The 27,931-nt window shown below is 48.0% G+C and overlaps 1 protein-coding gene across 1 annotated transcript; it reads left to right on the top strand.

The window, feature by feature from the left end:
• The first annotated feature begins 26 nt into the window (after positions 1–26).
• Positions 27–27,523, top strand: nfatc1 (nuclear factor of activated T cells 1). The gene is made up of 10 exons (XM_061664318.1): positions 27–60; positions 2,240–3,254; positions 3,326–3,485; positions 9,415–9,620; positions 10,864–11,036; positions 12,625–12,765; positions 19,078–19,133; positions 20,843–20,975; positions 21,340–21,762; positions 26,627–27,523. The coding sequence occupies exons 1-10, from the start codon at positions 39–41 to the stop codon at positions 26,680–26,682; spliced, it is 2,385 nt and encodes a 794-aa protein (XP_061520302.1). The 5' UTR covers positions 27–38; the 3' UTR covers positions 26,683–27,523.
• Positions 27,524–27,931: the final 408 nt, after the last annotated feature.

The following is a 27,931-nucleotide window of genomic DNA, read 5'->3' as shown; positions in this document are numbered from 1 at the left end:
TTTTTTTTTTTTTTTTGGGATCCGGGCTCGGAAAGGAGATGATGAAATCAGCCGAGGAGGGTGAGTTTTCACTGTGGTGTGTGTTTGTAGGATAGTTGATGCACTTTTCCGAGCTCCGGTGGCACATTTGACATGCCCGTGTGGCACTTGGCGCGCTCCCAGCCGCGTCGATGACGCAAACGCAGAGGCGCTTTCGTGGTGCATTTAGTCCCCTTTTAAACACACGTCACATACAAATCCTTTTAAAAGCCGCGACCCTTCGGAATGAATCGCTCAAGCAAGAAACTAGGACAATTGGTGAGCCAATCAGAAGTGGGCCCTGTGCAATTTGGGAAAAGCTCTTCTCGTCCTTGTGGGGAGTTTCAGAGACTTTGTCACCATTTCTTGCACCTTTTCGAGATCCCGAAAAGTTTGCGACTCCAAACGTGTCGATGACGGAGTTCAATGCACAAGTAGACACGCAGTGGTCCTCCTTTTCGGTCTCCCCCCCCCAAATATGTCACGTATAGCAGAGATTGTCAAAGTGCGCTGCCCGGGCTCCCTCTAGTGGTACGTGACAGAATCCATCCATCCGTTTTCTGTAGCGCTTCTCATCACGCGGGTCGCGGGCGTGTCGCCACAGAAGGACTTTTTTTGCAATCCAGTCCAGTACATCTGTTAAGTCCACTTCAGTTGTGTTTACCTTTTAAGTGCAAAACATTTGCCTTATGTGCTCCCAGCGAACCGTCTGAAAATGTATTGCACCTTTTCGAGCTCCAAAAAGCTTACAAAAAGAGTCTAGTTTCGGGTCCCCGTACAGTGAAAAGAAATGTCTAGCTACCGATCCTACCAAATTTCAATGATTTCAAAAAATCGGCAAGAATGAAAAAAGAGGCTTTAAAATGGCGACCCAAAAAAAAAACGGAGCCCTCCACTCCGCTCTCAAACGCTGTGGGCGTGTCCACCAATTGCGCCGCCAAACTACTACGACCTAGAAAAATGGATTCTGCTTCGTTTAATAACTTTCTTCTGTGTACGCGTGACTACATGTTTTGAGTCGCGAAAATAAACCTGCTGGACTAAATCCTGGCGGGACGCCGCTTCAGCGCCCTGACGACGAGGCCCTCGAAAGCGGTCCCACCAATGCAGAGCGCCGGTCGGTCCGCGCGCCGGCTCGTAAGTCAGACGGGAAAAATAAAACGTTTCCGTCTTTCTCTGCTTGACGCGCGCACACTCACAGCCAACGACGAGGCGCTCTACAGCGGCCGTGCCGGCGGACTATCCGAAGGGAAGATGTATATTCGGGTGTAGCCGTCGCTCGCTAGCTAACAGCGCATTGCGTTTGCGCCGGACAACCGCCGATGGGAACGCAGGCGCTCGTGTTCTTTGAAAGCGGGGGAGGGCCACTCGTGCCGGACTCCCGAGTGCGTCGCTGGGCTCCGTCTTCGCCACACCCCCCAAAATCGGGAAGACTGAAACGGTGAGAGAGAGTTGAACGCTGTAACGGCACAATTACATACGACATAGTTCTCGGTCTTTGCGCACGTTTATCTGCAATAATCGTCCAACACGTATAATGCGTTCCGGAGCAAATCTCTGAATGCGTCTTGAATAGTACAAAACGGCGACCACCTCGTCGCGACGTTGAGCCGGCGGCATAAATGTCGTCGTTCGGGCCTGCGTGGAAAAAAAAAAAAAGCACACTGAAACCTCATTGTGGTTTCAGTGTGCCGCCGACGTCATGTACATTTACAGCAGACGGGAGCCTCTCGAGCCGGCCGATGTTCTTGGCACGCACGGGACGCCGTGGACGCCCCCCACCGCCGACGACAAAAACACGGACTGTTCCTGGAGTGTTACACTTTGCAACGGCGTGATTAAACAGGACACGTCGTTAAATGAGGAAAAAAAAAAACAATGTTGGGTGTGGTTGTAATGGGCCAGACGGAGTTTATTTTTACTCTTTAGTTTTATACAGAATGTGTCACCCCCCCGCCCCCCGCCCCCACCCGCCTGGTCTCCATTTCTACCGCTCGAACGATTCGAAAGGTTCTGTGTCATTGTTCTCGGAGCTGGACAGATCCCAGTGTTAGGTGCTCATGCTGCAGGGAGCAAACTGGAACGAATAGGACGCAACGTAAACGTAAGACAAATGTCGACGAAACCCGCAGCTCAACTTTTGAAGCCTTTTTGGTTTCCATTTTCACTTTGTTTGACATTCTTTAACATTCCTTCTGAGATGATTGCTTCTGTCTTCCAGACGCGTACGGCTACACGCCCAACGTCAGCCTCTCCCTCCCGCTGGGCAACCATCGCCTGGCCCCGCAGTACCTGAGCCTCCAGTCCAGCCCCGTCATCTCGGTCTCGGAGGCCCCCGTCTTCGACGGCCGGGACGACCTGAGCGCCGCCGGCTACTACTCCGTCCGTCCGAACGGGGCGCCCGCCCTGGAGAGCCCCCGCATCGAGATCACGGCCTACGGTCAGTTCCCCGAAGACGCGGCGGAGCAGGACAGCCGTCCGGCGGCCAAGCGCGTCAACTCCGTCGTCACGTTGACGCTCCCCAGCGCCGACGGTTACCGGGACCCCAGCTGCCTGAGTCCCGCCAGCAGCGTCTCGTCCCGCAGTTGCCAGTCGGAGGCGTCGTCCTACGAGTCGGGCTTCTCGTACAACTGCGACCAATCGCCGCAGAACTCCCCCTGGCAGTCGCCCTCGGTCTCCCCTAAGGGTTCCACCCTGGCCCTGCCGGGCGGTTCCCCGAGACAGTCCCCCGCAACGTCACCCCGCACAAGCGTGACGGATGACCCCTTCGTCGGCCGGGGAGGCTCCAGGCCCAACTCCCCTTGCGGCGCAAAGAGGAAGTACAGCTTCAACGGCGGCGGGGCGGCGCACAAGCACTACCAGCCCTCGCCCAACCGCTCGCTCGGCCCGTCACCCCAAACCTCGCCCCGCCTCAGCGTCACCGAGGAGTCCTGGCTGCCCAACACCAACCAATACACCAACTCGGCCATCTTGGCAGCCATCAACGCTCTGAGCACGGACGGCATGGCCGACCTGGCCGAAGGCATACCCGTGAAAGCCCGGCGGACGGGCCTGGAGCACGGCCCCGCCGTCAGCCTCAAGCTGGAGCCCGGCGGAGAGGAGCTGACGTCCGGGGAGCTGGGTCGAGACGAGCGCTCCCCCAACCGCCTTCTCCTGAAGAAGGAGGCTTACTGCGGAGGGTTCCTCGACGTGCCTCAGCACCAGTACTCCTGGTCTAAACCCAAGCAGTACGTCAGGTACAGAAGCGCCGCAAACGTCAGCGCGTCAAATCCATTGAAGAAAACGACACATTTCTCGTCTTTTGCAGCCCGTCCCTGCCGGCCCTCGACTGGCAGCTGCCGTCCAGCTCGGGACCCTACAGCCTACAGATCGAAGTGCAGCCCAAATCCCACCACCGGGCCCACTACGAGACCGAAGGCAGCAGGGGGGCGGTGAAGGCTCTGGGCGGAGGACACCCCGTCGTACAGGTTTGGAACCAGAATCGTGTTTCGCACTTTGCTAGCAGCGTGTTTGGACTGCAGGAGTTCAGTGCCTACGGCAGCAGAGATGTCGCACAAATTTGGACGTAATTGTTCGGAACCTCGAAAACCTGACATGTCGGGACCTTCGTGACCCGAAGATGATGGAGTTCAGTGGTAATATCTGGCTTGAAAGAAGACCCTGTTTGTTTTAAGGGTTCCCGAACCTTCGGGGTCGGGTCCGCAGCGGATTGGAAGGGTGTTTAGTTCCGTTACGGACATTTCGATTCCCCGTGTCAACGCTTCGAGAAATATTCAAGGGATCTGTCCCGAACGCAAGTAAGACGAGAATTAGCCACAGCGGCGTTTGAGTTCCAGCAAGTAGAATACCAAGAAATGCTGAAGTTCCGAGTAAAGATGGAGGCTCTGTGTGGAGGACACGTATAGGACACAATCAGGTTTCAATGCTAACTACGTTTCGATTGTCTAAATAGAATTTTGGTGTCATTTATCGGGCGTGAAAGAAGTCACACTCCGGAAGGTTCTTGAACGTTTATTGCTGGGTGAAAGCAAACCGATACGTGTGACTTATTCCAGCTACGTGGTCCGGGGACCTGTTCTGGGTCTACTGAGGTTTCCGGTACTTTTTGTTTGCTCCCAACTACCCGCTTAATTCGAGTGCCCGAAGTTTTCACAGCCAGAAGTTACTCGCCCCGCCCCGCCCCCTGCCTCGCCCCGCCCCGCCCCCTGCCTCGCCTCGCCCCGCCCCCTCTCCCCTCCTTGACCATTTTGGGCTCCGATAAAAAAGCGCTGCTTCTTCCTCGGCTTGAACCTGGTTCCCGGTTGCCGCGGCGACGTGACCCACACACAGACGGCGCGTCCGTCAAACCGAACGACCTCGCCCCTTCTCGCGCCCGCCGCGTTCCCCCGCCAGCTTTGTCGCCGGTGTGTCAAAATGCGGTGTTAAGCTATTTAAAGATGTCACATTTCTGAATGGGATACGCTATTAGGCCGGCCGTCGGCTTCCTGTCCAGACGAGGGTGACTCGCTGGTTTTTCCATTGCGTCCCACGTGGCTGCCGAAGACCCGCACACGCGCACACACCAACGTGCGACGAAGACTAAGCTCTGAGACCAGCGCCAGCTTCGTCACATTAGCAAATGAGTGTGTATACCAGGTATGTTCTGCTTCCTCAATCTGCTGACCTCAGCCCGGTCATAAAGCAACCCGAAGAGGCCAACTGGGACCGCTTTCCCATAATGCATTGCAGTGATACCGAGATGTTGCGACTGAGCAAGATTTATGGCGCCACTCGCTCGATTTTTGCCGGTCTATCACAGCGCGCGTAAAGACAAGCAAGCCTTCAACATTCGCGCTAACATCAGTGGACGGTTTCGCATCGTGTCGCGTTTTTGCGATGTGGGAGGAAGCCGGAGCCCCAATTCAAAACCGGAATCTCAGAACTGTGCTAACGTACGGATTCCGGAAAATTTTGAGTCGGGGGCCAAACCTCGTGTCTGTGCTTTTGTAAACACCGAATACAATTTAGGCTATTGCAGCGGACCGGGCCGGGCCGGACCGATCCCTCGAGGCGTAAATCTGCCGATGATCGATCTCCGTGAAAGTAGCGGTGAAGAGGAGGGGAAAAAAAACAAAACAAAAAGTCTCGAATAGGCGGGGATTGGTCCCCCCGCCCTAAAAAAGAATACGAAAAATGGGGGGGAGAAATTACATCGAACAAAAGGTGGATGTTTTAAAAAGAAATTCGCAAAAAGGTGAATTCGCAGGTGCCGAACGGAAGTCAGCTGTTTCCGAGACAATCTGGAATCGTCAACAAACTTGATGTTGACGTTTTCGTTAAATCCACGACAATTTCCAGTCGGCAACAAACTTGACGTACGTTTTCGTCAACATCAAAGACAATTTGGAATTGTCAAAGCTGCCGTTCACGTTTTCGATGACCGTTTTCGTAACTTTCAATGAACTTTTCATACATTTTGTCTTTCTAAAAATGTTTGTTTGTTTGCCGTATGAATCACAATAATGAGCTAAACTAAATGAATGCCAAAATCCGACATATTGATCATTGAAATGACAATCTTTGAGTTATTTAAATGAGCGTCGGTGCTAACAATTTAAGGACACGAGGCAGTGAAAGAGAGAGTGTTCTTGCTTTAAAAACAAACCCCCCCCCCCCCCCCCCCCCGAAACGCCGCCCCTCCCCCCCTTCCTTTCCTTTTCCGCCACCGCACAGACGTGTCTTTGTTTAGGAAAGTTCCCGTGTGCGATGGATGACATCATCGCGGCGAAACCACACACGTTTGCGGCAGGCGGCTCGGGCCGCGTCGGAGGGAGCCTCGGACGAGGCGGCCCCCCTTCTCGTTACACAGAAGACGAGCCGCTTCTCGACCCCCCCCCCACCTCCCTTCGTTTATTCTGGAGCTTTCTGCTGCGGTTCCCTTTTCCAGAATCCAACCGGGCAGCGTCGGCCGTTTTTTGTTCTTTTCTGATGCCGTCGGCCACCGCTGCCCGCCGCGACCGCGTACGCCAGCGCGGGCCCGACGACGTCGCTCACCGCGCTCGAAAACGGAACGCAACGCTGCTCGGCGGAAAGGAAAGTGCTCGTATTCGAGCGGCGCGCGCATTCGTCCAAGCTACCTCGAGTTTTCCGAGACAACGAAGGCAATTTCGAGTCTTCGGCGATGCTAAACTGCAGTTTTGTCAACATCAAAGACAATTTAAAGTCCTCAACACGTCAAGTTTTAGTGAGTGTGGAAAACTGTTTGGGCTTTGACGCACATCACCTACTTCCCTAAAATTGTTAGCCTAATAGCATATTTGCCCAAGTCATATTTGAACGTTTTCGGAAAACAAGAAAAAGTCCTTCCTTAGCTTTTTAAAAAAAAAATTGATATTGTAACTGTAAGGTAAAAATGACTTTTACGCTATTAGGCTAACGTCGAAGACGATTTCGAGCCTTAAATGAACGTAATGAGCAATTTTCGTAAACATGAAAAACAAAGAGGCGTATAGTTTTTGTAACCCTGGAAAACGGTTCCGCCTTGAATAAACTTGCAATATTTTTGTAATTTTGGTGTTGGATGAGCCTGACGTTTGCGTTTCCGTCACCACAAAAGACAGTTTAGAGACTTCAGCTAACCCGAACGAAAGACAATTAGGCGACTTCGATGAACCTCGCGCGTTTTTGGGTCTTACATGAATTGACCGTAGATGTTTCGTAAACACCAAAGACAATTTTGAGTGCATAACAAACCTGTCGGAAAAAAAAACATGACCAATTCATCAATTCTCATGTCGGAGTCATGAGCGGTTTTTGCTCATTTCCTTTTGGAATATTGGCCTTTGTCCATTTGATTCCATTTAGAAATCGGCAACCATCATGTGACGTGAAAAGCGTGACCGCTCGGATTGTTTTCATCTGGTCGTTTTCCTCCCCCTCGTCGGTGCCTCGAGCTGCCGGAGTCTCGGCATTCCTCTGGTGGGCGATAATACGAGCGAGTCGGGAGGGGCCGCGGCTCGGCCCCGCGTCACACCCAAACTTCTAACCGACCTTTAATTGCCCCGGCCGAACGTTGTCAGCTGGATCGTACGCGGCCGTGACGCATGAACGCCCGTACGTGTTCATGCGTCTACTTTGGGATGTTTCGGCCGCACGGCAATAGAAGATCGCTCACCAGAATGCCGAACCCCCACCGAGACTCTAACTTTAATTGCGGGAAGTGGCAAATGTGTCTGTTAACTGAGCAGCAAGTGTAATATTTTACATAAAAAGAAACGGTGCGAGTTAGTCGAGTGTTAGTTGTTCCACCCCAGTCCCGCGGGTGGCAGTAACGCACGTTACAAAGTCATTCAATGCCAAACTAGAACCTATGGCCACAGTGATTAATATACTCAGGATCAAGAATATTACATGTAAAAAGTTCAACTTGCCGAAAAATCAGATGTGTTGAAAATATTTCAAAAATGTCAATAATGACAATTACATTTTTTGTTAATGTTTTGATTTCCCCTTATACAGATATAAAACAATATCCTCACACCTAAAACAAAACAGAAGTTATATTTGATTTATTATTCTAATTAAAAAAAATACAGAATAATTTATTGTTATGGCATTTATTTTTGATTTACTTGAATAAAAAAATATACTGTCAAACTAAGACTTCAATTACAATTCCATTTCTATTTCATTTATTTGAAACTTCTAATTATTACAACTGTATTTTTCTAATTTATGAATTTGAATTTAAAACACACTCTCAAACTTAAAGCTAAAAAAAAAAAATAATTCATTTGGGTGTTTATTTTTTTCCCAATCATGAATTATATCACAAAACCGAGAAATGAATTATAATGAAATTGAAATTTCATTACACTTGTATTTTTATTTAGATCCTTTGAACTTTACAACATAAAAAAAAAAAAAAAAAAAAAAAAAAACTTCAAATGTAATAGAATGGTCAGTGTGGACTGTGTTGGTTGCTTCAAGCAAAGCTTGAGCTAACTAGCTAAACTTGATCCTAAAAGTTCGAATGTTGTCGAATGTGCAGCAGCGCTGGCTCGACACCGCGCTTAAACAAACAGCATTGCTAGGCAGCGGCCCCGTTCCTTACACAAACACGCGCGCGAGCATTTCAGCGGGATCCTCCTGCTAATCACACGTTGCTAAGCGAAAAGTCGATTCCAGCGTTCTCCGTCGCCGGCTTGTAATTAGGCAACTCGTTCGTTCGTTCGTTCGCTCTCTAGCTCGACTCTGCTGACCGCTGTGCATTTTTCCCCCAAAAATTTGTTTCTGTTTTTCAAGCCGCTTCCGTAAGACTCGCGTCGTTCGTTAGTTATTATGAGTCAAGTATTGGGCGGCAATGTAAAAAAAGTATCTTACTCAAAAGTCAGATAAAAGTATCTTACGTTTTGGTACCCGGCAATTGCGGTACGAGTAGCACTGGGTGTGGTACCCAAAGGGGCGGAGCCCTCTACTGATTGGTTGACAAAAAGTGAGTAAGAATTTATAGTAAAAGCTGCACAATTTCTTTTTGTCATTGTTTGCAGATTTTCAAATATATATATAAAAAAAATTGTGGATTTTAGATGATTTTGTTAGACCGTGACATTGTTTTCTTTCAGATTGCATGAATAAAAAGAATAAGTCAACAAAATATATTTATATAAAAACATTCAAATAAGCACCTTGACCCACCGCGACCCGCGTGAGGAGAAGCGGTCAAAGAAAATGGAGGGATGGAAAGAACAAAAGAGAGAACAAAAAAATGTCATTTCCAATTCGAGCGGCCAGCCGAACACGCTCGATGAGGACTCGGGGTAGCGGCGTTGTTGTTCTGGACTCCATGCCTGTAGCGGCCCGGGTGCGAGTCTCTCTTAGGCGTTCCCAGTCCGGGGGACTCGGGCGGGGGAGGTCTGGAAGCGCTTTCGACCCGCGGCGGCAGCAACATGAGCGCGTACGTCTCCATCCCGACGGGGTCGTTTTCGGCCACGAAGACGGGAGCCCCCCGTGGGCCCCCGGCGCTCAGCTGCAACCCCCCCCCCGGAGCAACGGCGCGAGACTCTCGCGAGGGTCCAAACGGGCTCCGCACGGTTGGCGGAAGAAGCAGAGACGACACGCTCAAGAAGTTCTTTGTTGGGAAACCCTCATTTGAAACCTTCATTCTTGCTGACGACCCTAATTAAGCCTCCAAACCCTAATTTGAAACCCTAACCCCATTTTGAAACCCTTACCCTAATGTTTAAAACCCGCAACCTTGGTATTCGGAACCCTGAAGTGAGGCACTGCATCCAAGTGATGACACGGGGACGCCCGCTGGGGGGGTTCTTCTTCTTCTTCTTCTTCTTCTGCTTTCGTTGTCTCCTCCTTCGGGTCGGCACGCTAACGGGCGGCGCGCGTCTGTGGTCTCGTCGGCAGCTGCGCGGCTACGTGTCCGGCGAGCCGCTGACGCTGCAGCTGTTCATCGGCACGGCGGACGAGCGGCTGCTGCGGCCGCACGCCTTCTACCAGGTGCACCGCATCACCGGCAAGACCGTGTCGACGCCGAGCCACGAGGCGCTCTGCAACAACAACACCAAAGTGCTGGAGATTCCGCTGCTGCCCGACAACAACATGCGAGCCATGTAAGAGCGCGTACGCGACCGGCGCCGTACTATTGTACTATTGGGCCACGCCAGTCTGTATTAGATTATATTTCACAGTATTATCCACCACGCCGAACCATACGCAGTCCAACTCGAGCCAATATTTGGCTCTCCTGCACCTCGCAATCCCCACACAACCATCCTGTACAATATGCTAGCTACTGCATACGATCCTATACTGTAGTGTCGCATACTATTATGGCATCGCATAAAACAGCCACTCTATCGCTGACCATACAATATACTATCTACTAAATATTATACTATCCTGTACCACAATATCATGGCCTACCACGTATCTACATGACCATCTACTTTACAGTGCTATATACTCGCTACTGTACTACAATAACGTGATGCATTACCATATGATATACGATATTTAACTATACTGTACCTTATCATGCTCTACTATTCAATGCGCAGTAAACCTATTCCGTAACTAGCGTACCGTTCACAAAAGTAAAACGAGATGTGATGTAGCATAACATACTTGTAAATATATACTTATATTTATATATATATATATATTATATACTTGTAAATATACTGCCGGTCTGACTGGAATGTGTACTTGTGTACTTCTTTCAATCATTTCTCTCATAAAAGGCCAAAAGTAGCAAAACGTTAGCGCTGATGCGTTTCATTTGCGCGTGTGCGCTACACTGCACACGCACACGCAGAAGACATGTGGTGTTCTCATTCCGCGGCCTTCTCATTTTATAGCCTCTCGCGTTACAAACTCGCAGCTTCTGTCTGGACGGCGTCAGCACTTTTCTTTCCTCAGCGTTTAACGCGCGTCGCGACGTCACAATGTGTCGCGGGGCCGACGGGTGACGTTAGCACGTTTCGGCACGCGGCCCGCCGGGATTCGAACGGGGCCCCTTTCCCAACCGAAGCCGCCTCGAAACCAAGTCAAGACTCGGTATTTCCGATATTGATTCTGTAAGCTTCCACGTGAGACTCCAACCCTCGAAACCCCAATTTGAAACCATGACGTGGTCTTGCAACCCTGACCTCGGCTCAAATGCCAAATTTGAAACCTTAATCTTTGTTCAAAAATCCTAACTGACATTTAAAACCCTAAGCTTTGCTTGAAACGCTAACATATTGCTATACGGGTATATATATAGATATATAAATATACATATATATCTATCTATCGGAACCGAAAGCCCCATTGTTTTTTCAGGCAGTCTTTCTTTGTGCGTTGCGGCGGCAGGATCGACTGCGCGGGCATCCTGAAGCTGCGCAACTCCGACATTGAGCTGCGCAAGGGCGAGACCGACATCGGGCGCAAGAACACGCGGGTGCGGATGGTGTTCCGGGTGCACGTCAACCAGGCCGGCGGCAGGACCGTGTCCCTGCAGGCCGCGTCCAACCCCATCGAGTGCTGTGAGTGCCGCTCGCGCCTGCGACCGCCTTCCGCGTGTGCATCTTTCTTCGTCGATCTATGCCAGCGACATATAGTGACACGCAGAACAATTTGATTCTCTTCCACGACACGGCCGAAGGTACAATGACCCTCGGTCTCCTCCTGGTGCCGTTCATACAACAGAATTCAGTTGGGACGGAATTCAATGATTTGCTAATCCTCTTGAACAGATATTCAATTGAATACTCTACAAAGACGCAATGTTTCATGTTCAAATATTCCCTCGTCACGTTGTTAAAGCTGAGCCACGGGCAAGCCACGCTGTTGTCAAACGTGCAGGACGTGGCTTGGCGTTGTCTCGTTGAACTCAGCGGGGGCGCCCCTGAAAAAGACGCCACTTGGATGGCAGCATGTGTCGCTCCAAAACCTGCGTGTGCCTCTTAGCGCCAGATCAATGGTGCCCACGCGAGATCCTTTGCAGTGTGGTCCATCCTGGAAGGGGGACCCCCTCCATCTGCGGTCCCTTCTCAAGGATTCTTTCTTTCTCCCAAAATGGGGTCCTCGCCCGATCGGGGGTTTTATAGTTCAGGGGAGGTCGTCGATCTTTGTCAACTGTCGGAGCCCTTTCGGACTCAGAGATGAACAGCTTTACAAATAAACTTGACTCGATTTAACCTCTGCTTGAAACCTTCATTTGAAACCCTGCCTTGAAATGCGAATTTGCAACACCAACACCCGCTTGAAACTCTCATTTGAAACCCTACTTTTGAAACTTCCAAGTTGTCTTCTTTAAGACCTTTTAATCCTGCGCATTGCTCGATTTCAACTGCAGTCAAACAGAAGTCAAATTCCGCATTTCCGACATGAAATTCAGGCGAGACCTTTGGGAGTTTACATGAAAAAAAAAAAGCAGGGGAGTGAAAAGGTGAAAACGAGGAGTGAAGTCACGCAGAGGGGAAATACTCTTGGAGTAAATATTTAGGAGCAAACATCCATCATCGCGCACAAAGCAAAAGCTCAAGTCGTCGTCGGGATGCTCGGGGCCGCCTGGGGATCGGGCGGGCGTCTCCTTCTCCAAACAGGAGCTGTGTGTGTGTGTGAGAGAGAGAGAGAGAGCGAGAGAGAGAGAGAGAGAGAGAGAGAGGTCAAATCCTCTCTCACACACACACACACACACAACTAAAACATTCTGGCCAACTTTTGGAAAAACTCAATACTGAAATACTCTCACACATCCAAAATGGAAACACTTACACGCGTGCACACACACACGACAAATGCTCTCTCACGCACTACTGAAACAGTCCCATTCAAAACTGAAATACTCTCACACGAGAGAAATGTTCTTGTACACACTACAGAAATACTCTCGCAAATTACTGGACCACTCGCACCAAAACCGAAAGGCTCTCACGCGCACTCGTGAAATGCTGTCTTACGCACGAACACCGCACGATTTCAGTATATCGCGAAAGGATTTCAGCGTGACGCCCGAGAGCATTTCACGAGTGACCGTGAGAGCGTTTCAATCATCGCGCGTCTGGGAGGACATCCCAAACGTCGTCTCCGACGGCCTCTCGTCTGAAAGTGCCGCTCTCTCGCTTGCAGCCCAGAGGTCGGCTCAGGAACTGCCCCTGGTGGACAAGCAGAGCGCGGAGAGCAGCGCTGCCCCCGGAGGCCAGACCATGAAACTGGACGGCCACAACTTCCAGGCCGACTCCAAGGTGGTGTTTGTGGAGAAGGCTCAAGGTGAGCGTGTGCGTGTGCGTGTGTGCGCGCGCGCGTGTGTCCCCCTCCCCCTCCCGTCAGAATCTCTCCCTTGCTTGCCAGAGTGCCACATGTGGTGCACATTAATGTGCTGTATTTTTAACCCAGCACATTTACATTTGCACAACTTTCCATTGCCTCCTTCGGCAGAGCGCGTGTGTGCATGTGTGTGTGTTTCTGACTGGGAGCTATTTGGGGTTTTGAGGAGGAGGAGGAGGAGGAGGAGGAGGAGGAAGAGGAGGAGGAGGAGGAGGAGGAGGTGGCGGTGGTTGTTTTACAAACAGCAATTTTCTTGATTGGCCTCGGCGGAGTGAAAACGTGACGTTTAGGGTGCCGGGCGAGGCTCACGTGCGCTTCCCAAAACAAGGGAAGCCTTTTCGTTGTTCTGCCGGGGGATGAGGAAGGAAGGAAAAATAAGGAAAGGAAGGAAGGAAGCAATGAAAGAAGGAAGGAAAAATAAGCAAAGGAAGGAAGGAAAAATAAGGAAAGGAAGGAAGGAAGCAATGAAAGAAGGGAGGAAGGAAGGAAAAAGGGAGGAAGGAAGGAAATGGAGGAAGGAAGGAAAAATAAGGAAGGAAGGAAGGAAGGAAGGAAGGGTCATCCCCACCGTTGCGACTGGTGCATTTTTAGCGTCAAAAGTACGATAACGGGATGGATTTGAGCTCCAAAGAAGGCGAAAATGTGACAGATCGTTTTATGCAATTCGAAACCCTAACTCAAGCCCGGAAGCCTAATTTCTAACTCAAACATGGACTTGAAACCCTAACTTTTGCTTGAAACCCTTATTTGAAACCTCAACCCAGACACGAAACCCTAGAAAGCCTTGAAAGCCTACTTTCGAAGTCCCAATTTGCAACCGGAACTTGGGCTTGAAACCCTGACGTGAAACCATCGTTTGGAACTTTTGATCAGGCTTGAAACTCTACTTTGTAACCCTACCGCGGACTTGGAATGCTAACTGAAACCCGACTTTTGCAGTCCCAACTGAAAACCGTAACTTTGCCTCGGACCGTCACGGCCTTGAAACCCTAACCCAGACCCGAAAGCCAAACGTGGGCGTGTAACCCTAATGAAACCCGATTGGCTTTTTCGTGCCGGTGCGCCTCCCGAAACGTATTTGCCATCATGGGCTCGACGGAAACCTAAATGTCCCGGCCATAAACCCGCCTGTCTTTGGGACCCTGGCCAGACCCTGGGCAGACCCGGCGCAGGCGCAGGCGTGCGGTGTCCTTGACGAGGGTTTCCCCGAGTTTGGCGCCCGCGTCGCATTCCCGGGCAACCCTCGCGCGCCGGCCGCCGCCTCGCCGGAGTTTCCGTCGTCCCGCGTGGCCGTCCCAGCCGTCTCCTCGCGACGTGACAAAGCCTCCGAGCCCGCTCGTTGTCTTCTTCTTATATAATTGTTACGCAGTTCCCAGGAGGAGTTTCCTCTCCGATCGTCGCCGCCAAGCATGTGCGTGCGTGCGTGTCAGAGTTTCCCCTGCAAACGCACACGTAGGCAGGACGGCTCGCCCCCATTCGCCGCCTGCCAGCGCACAAAAAACATCGATTGTTTATTTTTCTGCTTCAGAGGCCAACGATCTTCGCCGCGTTTCCACTCGGATGACAAATAGCGTTCCGAGTGTGTGTTTGTGTGCGTGTGTGACTCACACAAGAGGAAAGCCCTGCTTTCCTCTTGTGGGACCTTGCGGACGTTTCCGGCAGAGTTTCAAGGAGGCCTCTTCATTAGGTACACGAGTCGATGAGAACCAACTAAAGACATTTTCTGAGTAGTGTTTCGTATTATATAGTTTTAGTCATGCATATATTTACTGCTTGAGTTTATATTTTTATTTTATGAAGGGAAAACAACTGGCCATTCACAGAATATATTTTGAAAATCTCATATATTTTTATTTCATTTTGTATAGTTATAGATTTAATATTTTTGTACATGCAAAGATTTTTATTGTACAGCTTTATTTTATGACTTAAACCAACCATGCAAATTTGTTAATTTCTTGTTAATTATTAAGACGAATCATATCAATATTATTCTATATTTTAGAACACTATTTGATTTACAGGTATATATATTTCACACCTTTCTTACATTTTCTTTAATAAAACAATTATTGTTGTTATGTATCATTTTAATTTTATGACCTAAAACAATAACACTACAGCGTCATATTTTTCAATACATTTAAATTCTATATTGTGTACAGTATTAACAATTGTTAAAAACCAATGAAATTAACACATATTTTGGTTCTATTTTTTTGACAAAAACTATGTTTTTTTCCATATTTATTTCCATTTTTATGAATCGAATTCACGTATTTTGTATATTTTTTTTGTAATCATTTTTATTTGTAGACTAAAAACCTGAACGAAAATGTTATGCAAGTTATGCAAATGCGCTATAAAATCAAAAAGAAATTCTGTCATTGTGAAGAAAAGGAGGCAAATTGTAATATCCCACATATGACTTTCCCTGTTTGTCTTGTTTGGTAACACGAGAGAGTCAAACGATTCGAAACGGCTCTCGGCACGATGCAGAAAGAAAAACTGCAGAAAAAACTGAGCACGTTGCCATCTCAAACCCTCCCCGCGTTATTTTTGGTTTGCGTCACATGATCTTGCGTACCTAATCAAGCTACCTTACGGAGCGCGTTACTGTTAGTAATCCAGTTATTCTTCCAGCTGCTCCTCCGCAACCGCGAACGGCGACGACGTCGGCCTCGCGTCAAATAACGCCGACGGCGCGGACCGCCTCGGCTTTTCTGCCAGACGTCTACCTGTAATTTGAAACTCCGTCTCTCTCCCCCGAACTGCCTTTCCGACGCCGAAGCCCGATAAGCGAGCCCATTTGGGAAATTGCTCCTTTTCGTCCATGTCGAGCTTCGTTGGCCGGTGTCGGGTTTTGCCGGAGGCTTGTGAGGATTTGTTAGTGCGCTAAACAAACAATTGAATGACGTTAGAAGAAAAAAAATAGGAGACGCACGGTGGGTTATGAGATTACGATACCATCTGTCATTAAAACAAGGCCCCCGACGTGTTGTACATTTCGATTGTTTTACAGTTTTTAAATAGGAAGAAGCGTCGCCATGCTAGACGTCAGCCTTTAGCTTTTTTACGTAGCAATTCTAACCTCAAATCTCTGTTCTCGGCCGTGACATCATCACACCGGGCCGAACGGTCCGTCAAAGATGACCCAAAATATCGGCCCGTGAGCGAACGCCGCGGTTCTGTCAGCGACCTTAGCGTTTGAGACGAGCGCGGTGGGTCGCGCTGCTTTTTGGCGGCGCCGTTCGGTTCTGATGCATTCACCGAACCTCCGGCTCGGAGTCGTCGACTTGCGGAACGATGTCGTGTTGGCTTGAAAAGGGTTCAGGCTCAAGAGGTATTGCAACGGCCACAGTCCAGTACGGGCTAATGTACACTGTGGGAAACACATTAGGGTTAGGGCCGGGGTTGCAGTCAGGGTCGGGTCGGGTCAGGAGGAAGAAGGGGGTTCGATAGGGTAGGTTTAGGGGCAAAGAGTTATTAGGATTAAAGTTGGGGTTAGTCTTTGGCTTGTAGGGGTTAGGGGAGATTTAAGGGCTGACTTAAGGTTGGAAATGAGGAGAAAGAATAGGGTCAAAAGGGTTAGATTTAGGGTTGGGACTTGGGGTTTGTGTTAAAGTTAGACGCTAATGGTTTAGGGTCAGGTTAAGGTTCACGTGCTTTGGGATTAGATTTGGGTTGGGTCTTCGGGTTCTGGGTGTTTGAGGTTGGGACTAAGAGAAGGTGGTGCTCGGGTTAGAGGTTAGGTATGTGCACACATCCATCATCTCCTGAGAGCTCTCGTGTAGTTTTCTGTGGCGTCAGGAAGGAAGAAGCATAGACAAGGGTTCCCTTTGAGCTCGTGTGTTTGTGTTTACAGTACCTTGACTCTAAGCACCGAAGTGCCTCCACCCAGACCCAATTAGTCAGCACAAGGACCCGTTTGAGTCCCTTTATGAAGCCACCGTGACACTTAACTTTACTGTACACTATTGTGCATCCGAGCTTTAGGGCCTATGGCAGGAGAAGGGCACTGGGTTTAGTTGGGAGGAGGGAGGAGAAGGGGGTGTTGAACGTGGGATCATATTGGACGCCGTCCAGCACGGTGGACCGGAGAGCTAAGAAACATATTGTGCTCTGAGGAAAGCGGGGCTGCTTCTGGATCAGCACAGACCTAGCAGATGTTGCCCTCTTGCTCCGGAGCATTCTGCGGTTATCAAATCCGTCCTTCAATTCTTCTTACCAATGCAGACGTGAAACGCGACGTCCTCAGTGACATACTCAAAACTGCCGATTCTGGGAGACGCCCGTTAGTTAGAAACCAACAAGAAGACCAGCGGCTTGAACTTTGGACGAAGGAAGTACGCCATTGGCAAGGAGGCTCTTTGATGTGTTTGGGTTTTAAAACCACAACAGGGTGAGGTCCAAATGAAATACACAAAGAGGTTCACAGACTTTCCTCCTGTCACATTTGGTACCTGCTCATCATCAATCCAACTGTAATGGAGACCAATGTATACACAACCTCCCTCTCAACGGCTCCAGCTCCGAGGAGGTTTTCACCGCTATTTTCGTGGTAAAAAAACAGTCGAGTGATTTCCAGAAATCTTTGCGCAAGGGTAGGACGTGGGTCACGATTCAGACATATGTAGGAAGTGGGTGTCTCTGGTATCCAGTTTGGTGCCTCTCCAATCCAGGATTGTTGGGTCTTGGCGAAGGACCGCGCTCTGTCGAGGGCCTTGTTTGTTCTTACAACCTTCAAAGACCAAAGACCACTTGTGACAAATACCGTAGCGTACACCAGCACAAGATAAACATAGACGCTGCGCACTAGTGGAGAGCGGTTGGGCGTTCAGTGCCTTGCCGAAGGGTACAAATGGGAGGATCATTCCAGCAACCAGGCCCGTTGATTTTGGTCCAATCTGCCACCTTCCTATTCCTATTAAAAGTTCATTATTGTCTGTCTCAATATTGGGAGCCATTGGTGGTCTGGTTGTTCACAAGGCTCGGTTGGGCAATACCGTCCAAGGGAGAACTCACCAATCCAAAAACCACAGTCGACTTGCGATCCACAGCCGATGGATCTGATGGAGGGTGCAGTTAGCGCCTCTGTGACCCTGGATGGGAATAAACAAAATGAGAAACTGGAAGGACGGACGGAACAGTGTCAGAAGAGCATAAAACGAGATGATGAGAAGGTATCGTTCGGTCGTCGGTGGCTCGGGGGTCCTCGTCCAAGGAAGAGCTGCTTGGCGAGTGAGGTCATGGACAGCTGGAAGTCCACTCCGCGTTTGGAAACTTACCGGGACCGTGCTTCTCGGCCCTAACAGAAGCTGCCAGCGGCGGAGCCCGGCACCTCCGACTCTTCCATACGTCTGGATATACGGTGGACCCCCTGCTATTTGCGGGGGTTAGCTACCACGCCGCACCGCCAATACAGAAAATCCACGCATAATTGCATTGGAAATATACGCGTGTGTGTGTATACGTGCACACAAACAGGTGAATACGCAGGTGCCGATTCGCGAGTACGCGGGCGTCCGCTGTACAACATTGAGAGGGGTTCCCAATAGTCTGACCCTAAATACGCAAAATACGGCGGTACCGGTCAGGAGCGAGGCCAGTTACTTGGCATGTAAGAATCTCGGACTTTGGACAGTCAGTCACCGACTGCGCCTCTCCTTGCCCACGTGCGAGGGTATTACAGTACCTTAATTGGGCCAGTGCAATTTCAGTACCTCGATTGCTCAATTTCTTTCACTTCGCTCAAGCTGCGGCGTATCTGAATATCGCTCATAACTCGAATTTTGCAAAAACATCGAATGAAATCGGCCAGGCCACACACCGTAACTCTAAAAACGAGCAAACTAGCGCTGCATATACAAGACTCTGAGCTGTTTCTAATATGCAAGTGCCCAACGTGACGCGGAGGATATCGGAGCCAGAGCGCGTTGGAGGCGACTTTCCAGACGCGGCGGGCTAACGAGCTCGCCAGCTGCCGTCGGGATTCCACACGAGTTGATTCGTCAAGGCCCCGCACGAGATGTCGCTCATCTCCTTGGAATGACTCAGGGCTTTTTTTTTTTTTTTTTTGGCATCAGATTTCTTCTCTCTCCGAGGGGACATGAGCTCATGAGGGTCAGACGGTGTGACGTCGCCGGCTGCTTTCTCCATCAGTGATGTAACAGATGATGATAGCGGCGCTCCTTCCACTTCGTTTTGCGCGCACGTTTTTCTCTGATGTATTTTCTTCTCTCTTCTCTCTTGCAGACGGGCATCACCTTTGGGAGACCGAGGCCAAGGTGGACAGAGACGCCTCCAAGCACGTAAGTTGAGCCAGTGTAGACGCGTCTCCGTTTCGAAAATTGGTGATTTTACCGGGGGGCCGTTTGTGCGGCACCGGTCCCACTCAGCCTGGCGTCGGGCAGTTCTTCAGCCGCTCCATTAGGTACGCGTGCACCCTGCAAGGGCTATCCGGTTTAAGTGGGGCCTCTTTGCTTTTAGCAGTCCAAAACACGTCACGTCCAACAGTGCGAAGTCCATTTACCAAATTGGTAACTCTACCCTGCTCCAGACCAATTTGCGCTTCCCGGGTCCAACCGGGCGAGGTTGCAGTTCCAACCTCACGCATTTCATCGGCCACTTCATTACGTACACGTACCAGCGAAATAGCAGTCGAAAACACCTCACGTCCACAAGTACGGACTCCGTGTAGACAATCTCCGTCTCCTCCTCCAGATCGGTTTGTGCAGCGCAGTTTTAACCTGACACACTTCATTGGCCTCTTTTTTTTTCGGTTGCACCTGCACCTTATAAACCAGGTCCTGCATTGTGCCCAGGAGTTGTGCTCCTCATATGTGGAGTTGAATAAGGTCCAAATATTCGGAACAGACACAACAATAAACATCTTGTTCCAACAGTGTCAATTAAAAGTGAGCATTTTTAGCTCAGCCGAGGCAGAAGTTTCCTATCGGAGCCGATTGGATGAGTACGAGTGTACCTAATTTTGCGCGCACACGTCAACAGATGACCTCATATTGCACCTTAAAAGACACCAAATCTTAAGCTAGTGACCAGCGTGGTGCCAGTCTTTGCTGGTCTCTAATCTTCCACCTTTTTCCTCGCGGCGACACTGGCGCGGCGTGCCGGGAGTGCGGGAGAGCCCACGAGCAGGGGGGGAATAGTGGCCGTTTCGATGTGACGCGCTGCACCTGCTCCCTGCTTTCTGCACACATTACAGAAAGTGCCGGAACACTTGGCCCGCGACGCACAATACCTCACCGCTGCATTTGTCGTGATTTACTCCGAACTATTACTGTTCAAATGGCATTCGTCGCATCCGGATGAGTCATAATTGTCTACAAAGCCCAGTTTGTTTTGTTGGCGTCAATCCTTCCTCGCTGCTTTAACTCTCACATCGAAGGTCACTTCCGCGCACAAACCCAGAGGCGCGGTACGGCACGTGCATTAAAAGCTGCGATATTTTGGGAAATGAGGCAATTTGTCACGAATGTCGCAATCGGCACAGATGGCCGAGCATTTCGGGGCTTTTGAATCCCGTTTCTCGTCTTTACAAGGGCAGCCTCGGCTGGTTTCATGTGACTTCGTTGAGTCCATTTAGAAGTAATTGAACATTGAAATGGGTAAACACAAAGATGAATTCAAGCCGCGAGCAACTATAAACCGGCCGGAATGGATCCCGCCCCTTTTTATTTTATTTTTTTTATGAATCCCCTCATAGGAATTCGCCAAAGCGCACAGCCTAGAATTCGCCCCACAATGGCTGCTTTCGGGCCAACGGCTGACCTCCTGTTCAATTTCAGTCCTCTTACGATACACTTGTCCACCAAATTTCGTGTCGATCTGTGAAACTTTTTTTCCCTAATTGTCCTTGAGACTTTTGGGGGCGTCGTCTTACAATAGATTCGTCCACGGAATTTCCTTTGAATCGGCGAATCTGGGAGCGGGGGCGCGTTTTTTTTTCTAGCATTCCAGGGGGGGGGGCGCTACTGAGTGAGTGGGTTTTGTCTTTCAGAACATGCTCCTGGTGGAAATCCCGCCTTACCGCAACCAGCGTCCCTCCGCGCCGGCGCACGTCAACTTTTACGTCTGCAACGGCAAAAGGAAACGGAGTCAGTACCAGCGCTTCACCTACCTGCCTTCCACAGGTAAACGCCACATTTCAAGCTGGTGGCTAATCCGAAACGAAGCGAGCGAAATTAGGTTTGGGTTTACTACGGCTTAGTAGGTCCTTACTTGAAAAAAAAAGGTGGCGAAGAATCCCGTCCGGTCCAGCCAGCATTTAGTGTGTCAAGCCTTTGTTTCTCACGTACGCTGGACGCGGCGGGAGCGAGCGGGGCCCAAAGAAAACAAGCGTCTGTTCTCCCGCTGCTTCAACGTTCCTATGAGTCATCAGACACAAGGTCTCATTGATCATGTGTTTGTTTGGGTATCCTAGCCACAAGCCCACTCGCGTACAAATGCGCTGACTCACGTCCTCCTTCTTCTTCTTCTTCTTATCCTTCTGTTCAGTTCCGACCATCAAAACGGAGCCGCGGGACGACTACGACGCCCCTCTGGCGTGCGCCCCCCTCGGGCCCGGCCTCTCCGCGCACCCCAAGCCCTACTCGCCCCCTCAGCTGACGTATACGCAGCAAAGATCGGCGCCCAAGCCCGACCCGGGGGGCTCCTCCCCGAGCACCAGCCCCAAACTACACGACTTGCCGCCGCCCTTCCCCGCGCCCCACGTCTCCATCATCCAGGAGACCCCCGGCCGCTTCCAACCGCCATCCCGGCCGTCTACGCCCGAAGCGCCTTTCTCACCCGGCGGCAGCCCCGCCGAGGCGCCGGAGAGCGGCGGGCGGGCCTCGGCGCGGGACGACGGCGGCCCCCCGGCGTTGGGCGTCAGCATCAAGGAGGAACCGCAGGAACTGGACCAGATGTACCTCGATGACGGTGAGCGTTTCTTTTGGCACCCCGCACAACTCGATTGCCCTGGTTGCCACTCGTAGCGGCACATGCGCTTGGCTTTGCGTGCGAACGGCGAAGGTTTGATTCTGGCCAATGGAGCTCTGTGGTGCTGGTCACAATCCTAAAGGCAACTTTAGCTACGGTACCCCAGAAATTGGTCCTTTAACTCCGGTTGCCAAAAGGTTTTTCCCAAACTTTGACGTGGAAACGCAAAGAATTCAGATGGGATGATTTAAAAACTGTGAGCAGTGCCCAACGTGAACTTAAACGACGGTACCCCAGGAGCTGGTACCCCAGTATGGCCTGCCAAAGAGTATTTGCTATTTCGTACTCTTCACAAACTTTGATATGGAAACACAAAGAATTCCAAACTGTTTCAGTCTCTTCATCAAAACTGTTGGTGGTGCCCAAAGGCAAATTTATCTGTGGTACCTCAGAAGTTGGTACCCCTAAACTGGGTGCCAAAAAGTTTTTTTGGGCGTCTTTTTCCATTTTTGCTGTAAAAACGGTGGGCGGTGCCCAAAGTCGACGGCGTCTTTAAGCGATGGCAAGGGTGCAAAAATGTCTTTGGAACCTTTTTTTTAACACGGAAAGGTCAAGAACTCCATACCAAACGATGCTGCTTGTCTCTGTTTCTGAACACCTCCCCGTTGTCAGGCAGTTACTTCCTGTTTGCTTCTTTCGGGTTTATGCGTAATTCCAATTAGATGGGGTGCTGGATTGTACCAAGATCAACTTTTGGTACAATAACAGCAAGTAAGAAAAGGTCGTTCACAACTGGTACCCTCGATGGTACCCCAGAGGTTGGTACCCTACCACGGAGGTCTGTTTTGTAACTTGAACAAAGTGTGTCACGGAAACTCAAAGAATTCCGTAACGAGCCGCCCTGCTCGTTCCGCTTTGGGAACAAGTCCCTGTTGTGGGCAGCGGACCCCGTTCCCGTTTGACGTCTGGCTCGTTACGTTGATTGTCATGACATCACGCTCGGTGGCGTCGTGGTCCGAGGCCGTTTACCGCCGAGACCGTAACGGCCGCTTTCGGAGACGGGGGCGGCCGCAATTGCGGCTGTTTTCACCGGCGGCCATTTCGATGTGGTCGGTCACGTCATTAAAGCCTGTGTCGGGTGCCTGGCGGGCGCTTTCACTCAGGTGTAACCTTTCGCTTCTGGACCGGAGCTCGTTAAGTTGAAAGTCAGACGCGGGCGGACGTTTCAAACTGAAATGTGTTTTTTCGATGAGTGTCTTAGCACTTGATATGTTTTGTAGCTGTGACATTTTTACAGCTCGGGAATGTACGTCGACCTTTCGGGCCTTGTAAAAGCTACAAAGACTTCCATCGGTGGACAATATACGGTAATTAGCCTCGTGTTTTACTACAGAAGCAGCCTGCGTGGTAAGTTACTTCCAAAATGTAATATCGTATGTTGCTTTTACAGTTGGACTACAACACGCCTGTCTCGGAATTGCACTTTTCTCTTACTTTTGAGTTCATTTCACCAAAACAACAGCGCAATTCGAAAGTACGGCTTTTAATTTAATACGGCAATGGCCATTGACACAAATTATTACAAATCACCGTCATAATTGCAAAAACAAAATCCCATTTACTTTGGGCACAATATATCCGCCAATACATTATGTACATATAAATGAATGAGCATGACTATAATTCAATGAAGGGGAGATAATCAAAATAAAATAGTTATAATGTAGTAATTTCCCATGAGTTACTTAAATTGTGAAATATCATAAATAATGATAATGAAGCTGTTGAATATATTTATTTGACAATTCTTTTTCAAATATCTTAATGACGTTCACTTAATGGCATTTTTTTATTATTGAATGGATTTTTTCCCCTTAATTTGATTTTAATGAATTCTATACCTTTCTATTCATTAAATGACTACTATTTTGATGGTATTTTTAATTATGTAATGACCTTTTATTCCATGAATAAGTATATTTTTAATTGTCTATTTAATTGGCCTTATTTGTTTATTTAATTTCATTTGGGCACAAAATCTTAAGATTTTCTGCTCAACTAAAAATTAAGTTAATTTCATTGCACATTTTTTCATGTATTTATATATAATTTTGGCAGAAGAAAATCTTAATGAATATGATTTTAACTGGCTTTCAGCAGAGGATTTAGTGAACTAATTCTTACTGAAGTTTTATAGTATTAAATATAATTGTCATAAACATAGGAAAACCAACCAATAATGATTGGATTAAAAGGTTACTGCACATAAAAAAACATTGTCAAGTGTTTGGATTTCTTCTGCTTCTTTTTTCAAATTAAAATTGTACCTCAATAAATGTTTAAAAACACAGAGTTCTTCAAGATGAAACGCAAACGTATTGTAATTCAAAGTTAAATACCACTGAACTCGACTAATAATTGACATCTATTCCCAACACTGTCTATGATACACAACCATCCGGAAAGTTCCAGAAAGAACCTCACAGATCGACGCAGCGGGATGTTTTATAGCGTTCCGTCGTTCATCTTTGCGTGCCGTCCAATCACAGGTGTCCTCTTGCAGAAAGTGCGAGTCACGACTCAAGCCGTCTGGCCTGCGAGCGAACGAGCGAACGAGCGAGCGAACGAACGAGCGAGCTACTCCTAAAGGCCGAGCCCCGAAGGCGGTGCGCTGCCAAACGGCGTTCGCGCATGATTTACAAGTCAGTAAAAATAGCGCAGGCGGACGCTTTCGACGGTGGCGGGACAAAGGGCAGAAATGATGTGTTTTATGCTGAAATCTTTTCAACAGACTCCTTTTTTCCCCCCCTTTCAACTGTCTGCAGCAGCTGCAACTTGCATAAAACGAAATGCGCAGTCATTTTATTGCAGCGGAGGAAACCAATAATACAACATACTTTTTTTTTATGATTTCATATTTACATTTTAAAAAGACTACTAATCATTAACAGTATTCATGATACTTTGTCATTAAATGTCGTGTTGATTGTAAAACGGATTTTTTAAAATTTAGACACATTATTTCAGGTAGGCAATATGTCATTGTATTTTTAAGGTATTTATTCATTGAATCTTATATGTATGAAATATTCCACTGTTTTTATTAAAGATTTAATGCGAAAGATATTTAATTTTATTCACTGTTTTGTTACATATATTTAATGTTATTCAAATAGTTAGTTGTATTTATTTAATGTTTTACTTATTAAATATGTAACATGATTTAATATTTGATGTAAATATGACATTTTAGTGATTTAATATATATTATGGATGATGAATTCAATAAATGGTGTATTTAATCCTTCTATATTACAGATTTAGTTTTTTTTATTTAATATTGGATTCATAAATATGTAATTCAACTGTTTAATAGTTAATTTTATTTGGTTGGTATCTATTATTTTATTTCATTTGTTTAATATCTTATTACGTATTATGCTTCATTGAATATTAACTATTTAAATGTATTTATTGTCGTTTAATACAAATGTACCCCAACTATTTCATATTGTATTTGTTCATTAGTGAATTTAATGTAGTTTATATAATTGGTTAAATATGGAATTTGGTATTGTAGTCGTTCCATATGTACGTATTTATTTAATTTTTATGAAATATGCAGTTTATTCCTACTTGCCGATTTAGTAGTCCCTTGTTGCGAGCCAAGTGTTAAACGGCAACCCAGCAGGGCGAGCCCGGTGCCGCGAGATGACATAAGTGTGATTTGAAAGCGCTTTCGGACGGTGTTGCGTTCAAGCGCACCAGGAAATCCAAACCTCCAGCACGTGCGACAGATGGGCCGCTTTTGGGCGTTTTTGCCGTTTGGTGAACGACAGAAACGTTTTGTGTGTGTGTGTGTGTGTGTGCGCGCGAGCGAGCAGTGAAAAGCGAGGCCAAGAACATCTCGTGGCTTGCGGTCTGGACCGCAACGTGGCACTCAATTTAGGAGGTGGGCGGGTCCGGCGAGGTGCGTTTGTTTTCGAGTCGCTCGCGGGGCGGGAAGCTGCTGTTTGAACCCGTTTTGGCAAAGGCCGGCGGTGCCGTCACGCCAATTGTTTGGGAGTTCCTCGGCTGTGCGTGTGCGCCTCTTTGTGTGGGTGTATCTGCCTGCGCGTCTACGTGCATGCGTTTGGGTCTATACGCTCAGGCGAGTGTCCTCATAAACATTGAACAATTATTATCATTTTTTCTACCGCTGGTCGTCGGTACCGTTACAGAAGAGAGCCAAAATGTGGTTCTTTTGGCACCCTTCTCCGCTTCTGACAATGGAAATGCAAGAACTTGCATACAGTATTATTTGTTACTTGATTAAAAAGGAGCAAGGTTTTCTTTCGCACACTTTACAAGGTTTGACAACGGAAATGCAAATACCCTGACACTTGAGACGGTATGATTTTGGTACCGTCCACAGCTTGGACAACTGTAAACCAAAGACCGTAGGAAGTTTCATACCGGAAGGAAATTCATTTGAAGACTTTGTGTGTACCTTTGCAACAGTTTGCTCTGTCAACCAGGAAGAAGCGTTGTCGAAGCGACGGTTGGCCAAAGCCCGTCGCCCGGGGCGTCACTCTGGACTATTTTCGGGGCCATCGATACATTGACGTTTCTTCTCCGACGGACGGTCCCGCGCTGGAAAGTAGGCCACGGCAAACAAACAGTTAGCCGGCTGGCTGCAATCAAATCCGATCACGGAGAAAAAAAATACAAAAATTCAAATCATAATTCCCTCCACCTCGACAATTCGTGAGCTTTTTTGTTTTTGTTTGAGTCTGTAGTCTGTCATGTTAACTACATGCACACACGTGTTACTAAATGATGACGGAAGAAATCCAAACACTTCTTTTCCTCCTTTGTCCTGCAGTCAACGAGATCATCAGGAACGACCTGTCCAGCATCTCCGTCCACAGCCACGCGTAGGACAACAAGTTGGAACGTGCACGAACGGCAAGGGGAACAAAATGCGTCGCCATGACGACCGGGGTCCAACATCTGCCTTGTTTCTCGGGTCTTTTCCTCCGTTTCCATTTCAGAAAAAGGACCAAACATGGTTTCCTCTTAATCCTGTGCTGCACTTTCAAAAACAGCATCCAGTGCCTCAAAGTTATGCCATGTTTATACAAATAGAAATATTAGTCCAGAAAAGTGCCTTTCAACAACCAAATACTTTCGACACTCATTCAATTGGTTTTAAATCATTTTAAGGAAGCATTTTCAAAAACGAAGCACTCAAGCTGTGGTATGACGCTTTCATGCACTTACTGTACAGTTTTTAATGTATTTTTACACATTTAGGCAATCTACTATTCTTATTCTTACCAAAGAACAAATCTTCTCAAAACCAGCAAAGCTTGACTTCACGTCGCTGCCAAGACCAAAGAAGCAACGACTAACAGCTGCAATATTAGTACATAGTAATATTTTTCATATTTATTTCGCTTGCATGTGCTCTGTGTACCCAGTTTATCATGCAGCCTGTTACTTATTCAGTTACTTTTATTTTTAATTTTTTTTTTTTTTTTTTTTTTACACACACCGCATTTATTTAAGAGCCTTAACCCATCTCATTGAAGTTCACCAAAGAATAATCTTTAGGCCACTTGTTAATATAATACACATTATGTTGGATTAGGATGTTTATTTGTCAGTAAATCATCCAAACAAATAGCTGAGGGAATGTTGCTTGGTTATATATTTGTTCTTTTTTAAATGTGGACGTGGCAACAATTTGTTCAAGGCAATAAAGTGCTTTTTATACGAACCTAGTCTTGTCCATTTTATCATCATGCTATAAATGTGTGTGATGTCATTTTAGCTGATATTTTGTAATCTTGTAGCGAGGCTTTAACAATTTATTGAACGATAAAACTACTTTGCTTTTTTTTTGCTTTTTTTTTTAAGGCAAGGGAACAAGGGTGAAACACATTTGCAAATCAAATGCAACCAAAAAAAAAACAAACAAAAAAAAAAACAAGAATGCAAAACTCAGCTAAATGTTTTTATAGCGCGTCAGCTGGAAGACAACTGAACTCATGCAGATGGAGTATGCGTGGCAACAGCGACACCAAGAGGACAGTTGTGCACGCTGTACTAAAACACGACGGATGTGCACACACGATATTATGAAAACGATGAGGAAGATTGAGGTTTGTTGTTTCTGCAGCACACC

This window comes from Phycodurus eques, chromosome 20 (assembly GCF_024500275.1).
Source record: "Phycodurus eques isolate BA_2022a chromosome 20, UOR_Pequ_1.1, whole genome shotgun sequence".
NCBI classification, from domain to species: domain Eukaryota; kingdom Metazoa; phylum Chordata; class Actinopteri; order Syngnathiformes; family Syngnathidae; genus Phycodurus; species Phycodurus eques.
The sequence above is the reverse complement of the archived record's forward strand: the minus strand, read 5'-3'. Positions and strand labels throughout refer to the sequence as shown.

What these genes read in the sequence shown, in the direction of transcription:
- nfatc1 (XM_061664318.1), top strand. Translation starts at nt 39, where the DNA reads ATGATGAAATCAGCCGAGGAGG. An exon ending in AAACCCAAGCAGTACGTCAG is followed by an intron (nt 3,255 to 3,325) that starts GTACAGAAGCGC and finishes CGTCTTTTGCAG; the next exon opens with CCCGTCCCTGCCGGCCCTCG. An exon ending in GTTTGTGGAGAAGGCTCAAG is followed by an intron (nt 12,766 to 19,077) that starts GTGAGCGTGTGC and finishes TCTCTCTTGCAG; the next exon opens with ACGGGCATCACCTTTGGGAG.